Here is a 2,898-nt window from a genome sequence, read left to right as displayed (position 1 = left end):
ATTTCGGTTAAAATATTTTTTTAAATATAGGAATCTTTGAAAAAAATCAAATAATTTTTTAGCTTTTGGTCTTCTTAACAATTCCCTGAGGTAGGGAAACTAGATCTTTTGCCCTGTTTTATAGATACTACTTAGGTAGAGTGATTTGTCCAAGGTCTCATCAAGGTAAGTTGCAGAATTGAGATGAAAATGGACCTTCTGACTCCAGTTTAATGCTTTTTTTTTTCTGTGTTAGGCTACCAAATAGTCTTCCGCAATATTTTACCTTAGTGAGTGATACCATTTTGTTTCATTGTATTACTCCCAAAAGAATATAAATCACACTTTAATTCTTCAATATGCCTTCAAACTAAAGTGACCTGAAGACTTACTTTGGGGCAATTGCAGGGTGGGAGTGAGCATATACTTAATTTTTGGTGAGCTAGTCTTAATGGAGAAACATGTATTTACCTATAAATAAACCATTCAATGCTAATCAGTTTTGTCTTTAAGCCGGAACAGCTAAAGCAATGGCATTGGGCAAATGTAAACGAAAGAAGCTAACAGAAGAGGTTAAACATTAGATTTGTCATGTGGTCTTAGTGTACACTATATGCATCTGGTAAGAGATTCTTCTGTACTTTCTGTTACAGATGCTGAAAATTTCTTCTAAGGAGAAATATCCCTTATTTACTTTTGTAAATGGTCATTCCAGAGACTATGATTTTACATCTACTACAACCAATGAAGAAGACCTTTTCTCAGAGGATGAAAAGAAAAGATTAAAAAGATTTAGCACAGAAGAGTTTGTCTTGCTTTAAAGATTAGCACCTTTGTGCTTGATGAGAAGAACTCCTTTGAAAGGGGAAAAATGAAGAAAAATGAGAAACAAGTATACTTGAAACTGGTTATTCTCACAAATATTTTACATGTTCTTTAATTTTACATGTTCTTTTAAAAAAGAACATTTGAAAATATACAAGTTTAAAATATTTTTCTAAAAGAGAAGTGATTTAATGAATCTTGCTTTCTAATAAATATTGAGTGATTCTGATTGCATTCCTACTTCTCTAAGATTTGCTAATGATAACTCTACCTTAACTATAAGCCTTTTATCTTCAAAGTCTTTCACCTGAGCCCATTGGTCTCCTGGAGGTTTTGTGATATAGGTCCCCACTGCCCCCGCCAAAGACCGGGATCATTGAATAGTTTCAAAAATTTCAGTTTGTCTTGATAGCCAGAAGACCAGAGAATGAATCTTTAGTGTTGCCTAGTTTGCTATTAACGTAACTGAAGGATGCTTTCGGACGTCTCTTGATAATTAAGCAGTATTTGTTAGCTGTGCTATGCATACAGTTATATAAGCAGAATTATAAGTTAAGGTAATACTTAGCAATATGATTTTATAACGTCTCCTCATTATGCTTGCTGTTAAGCCTTCTATGAGGAGTGAATATAAAGTATTGGTTTTCCCCATAAATTTAAAGGTTATGTTATTAATACTAACTGCATCCAATCAAATCAGATAAAGGCAATTATAAAATAGTAGTAGTGTTTGTTTCCTATCTCAAAAGTGGAATTTTATGGGAATTCAACATATTAGGCAGTTTTAAAGTCTAAAGTACCAAGAAAGACATCAGTAGATGTTTCTCTATGTGATTTTTTGCTATTTGTATAAAGCAGTGATGAAGTGTTTAAAAGCTGAGACCATCTGTAAGGTAAATCTGCCTTAAGTGTATTATGTGTTACTTAAAGGCAAATTTGTGATATAAAAGTACAAGAGCCAGGATTATAAAATAAATACTTCAATAAAGATGTGAGAAGAATGCTTTTGTTTTGGTTTTAATGGTGGGATTATTTTAATCCTTTCATTTGAAAAACTAGTCCCAAGTGAATTCTGTTTACTTATAATAAAGGCATATAATATTGCTCTGAAAGAAAAATATTAACTTTTTTATGGAGTTCCATGTTTCAGTGTAGAAAGGTCACTTATAAAGACATAAAATGGCATATCATCTAAAGTCATTGATCTCTTCCATCAGAAAGCCTATTTGTTTAGAGTTGCATGTAAAGCTGAAATAGAGGGTGGGCAGATTGCTTTAGTATGCCTGATCAGGAGAGAAATCAGGTTTGACATTTCCCAGTGAGGATGGTTTATTGAATTGTAATAGATAGTCTAAAATCTAAAATTTTCCTTTACCCTAGATAAAATCTGAACAAATTCAATCCAATACTAATTTTCCTAGAACGTCAAAGCAGTATAGGAACAAGAAACCAGTGGTATGCCAGATTTTATACACTGCATCCTCTCATCTAAGCTATTGCTATTTACTGTTTCTACACAACTGCGGTATTCACAGGATTCTGTACTAAACACATCAAATGAGAGCACGCATACTTTCAGATGGATCACAACTGATTGTAAATGTTCTTACAAGCACTGTATAAAAGCTTAGAGCTATAGAATAGCATTTTTATTTTCTCAGCTTATTTAAGGATCATTTTTAAGTAGAATTTTGGAATGAGACAAAATTACACCTAGGCAAAGTTAATGTGAGGGGAGGCAAAAACTTCCTTTACATTGAATTGTATTCAAAACACTCAATATATTGTACAACCAAAACACATCTTATAATACAGTCATCCTCATGACTGGGAGTAAATGTTTAGAATCAGAAATTGTTAGCATATATGTACATTAAAAGTATTCAGTAATATATATGAGTGAATGAATGCATGCATGAAAATTGAGAGAGGCTGGTGAATTAGTCTTGAGCCTGCTAATTCAACTTCAACTGAAGACCAGCCAAAAGTTATGCTAATCTTTTATTGGGAAGGCAGCAACTAAACTATCTTATTAGATTTAGAATAAACATACTGTGTATCCTGGTTTCAGACTTTGTTTTGAACACAGATTTC

At 32.5% G+C, this 2,898-nt stretch overlaps 1 protein-coding gene across 3 annotated transcripts in view; it reads left to right on the top strand.

Annotated features, from left to right (window-relative positions):
• Positions 1 to 1,916, top strand: part of ATG4C (autophagy related 4C, cysteine peptidase) — a 104,235-nt gene extending 102,319 nt beyond the window's left edge. Inside the window, exon 11 of one of the 3 annotated variants that reach the window (XM_012639501.1) lies at positions 633 to 1,916. In XM_012639501.1, the coding sequence (XP_012494955.1) occupies positions 633 to 800 (168 nt within the window). In that variant the 3' untranslated portion in view covers positions 801 to 1,916. The remainder of the gene's footprint in view (positions 1 to 632) is intronic. The other 2 variants (XM_012639502.1, XM_012639503.1) reach the window with 2 other exon arrangements.
• Positions 1,917 to 2,898: the final 982 nt, after the last annotated feature.

This window comes from Propithecus coquereli, unplaced genomic scaffold, assembly GCF_000956105.1.
Source record: "Propithecus coquereli isolate 6110/MARCELLA unplaced genomic scaffold, Pcoq_1.0 Scaffold14, whole genome shotgun sequence".
In the NCBI taxonomy this organism is placed as follows: Eukaryota; Metazoa; Chordata; class Mammalia; order Primates; family Indriidae; genus Propithecus; species Propithecus coquereli.
Note: the sequence above shows the minus strand (reverse complement) of the source record. Positions and strands in the feature narration are given on the sequence as shown.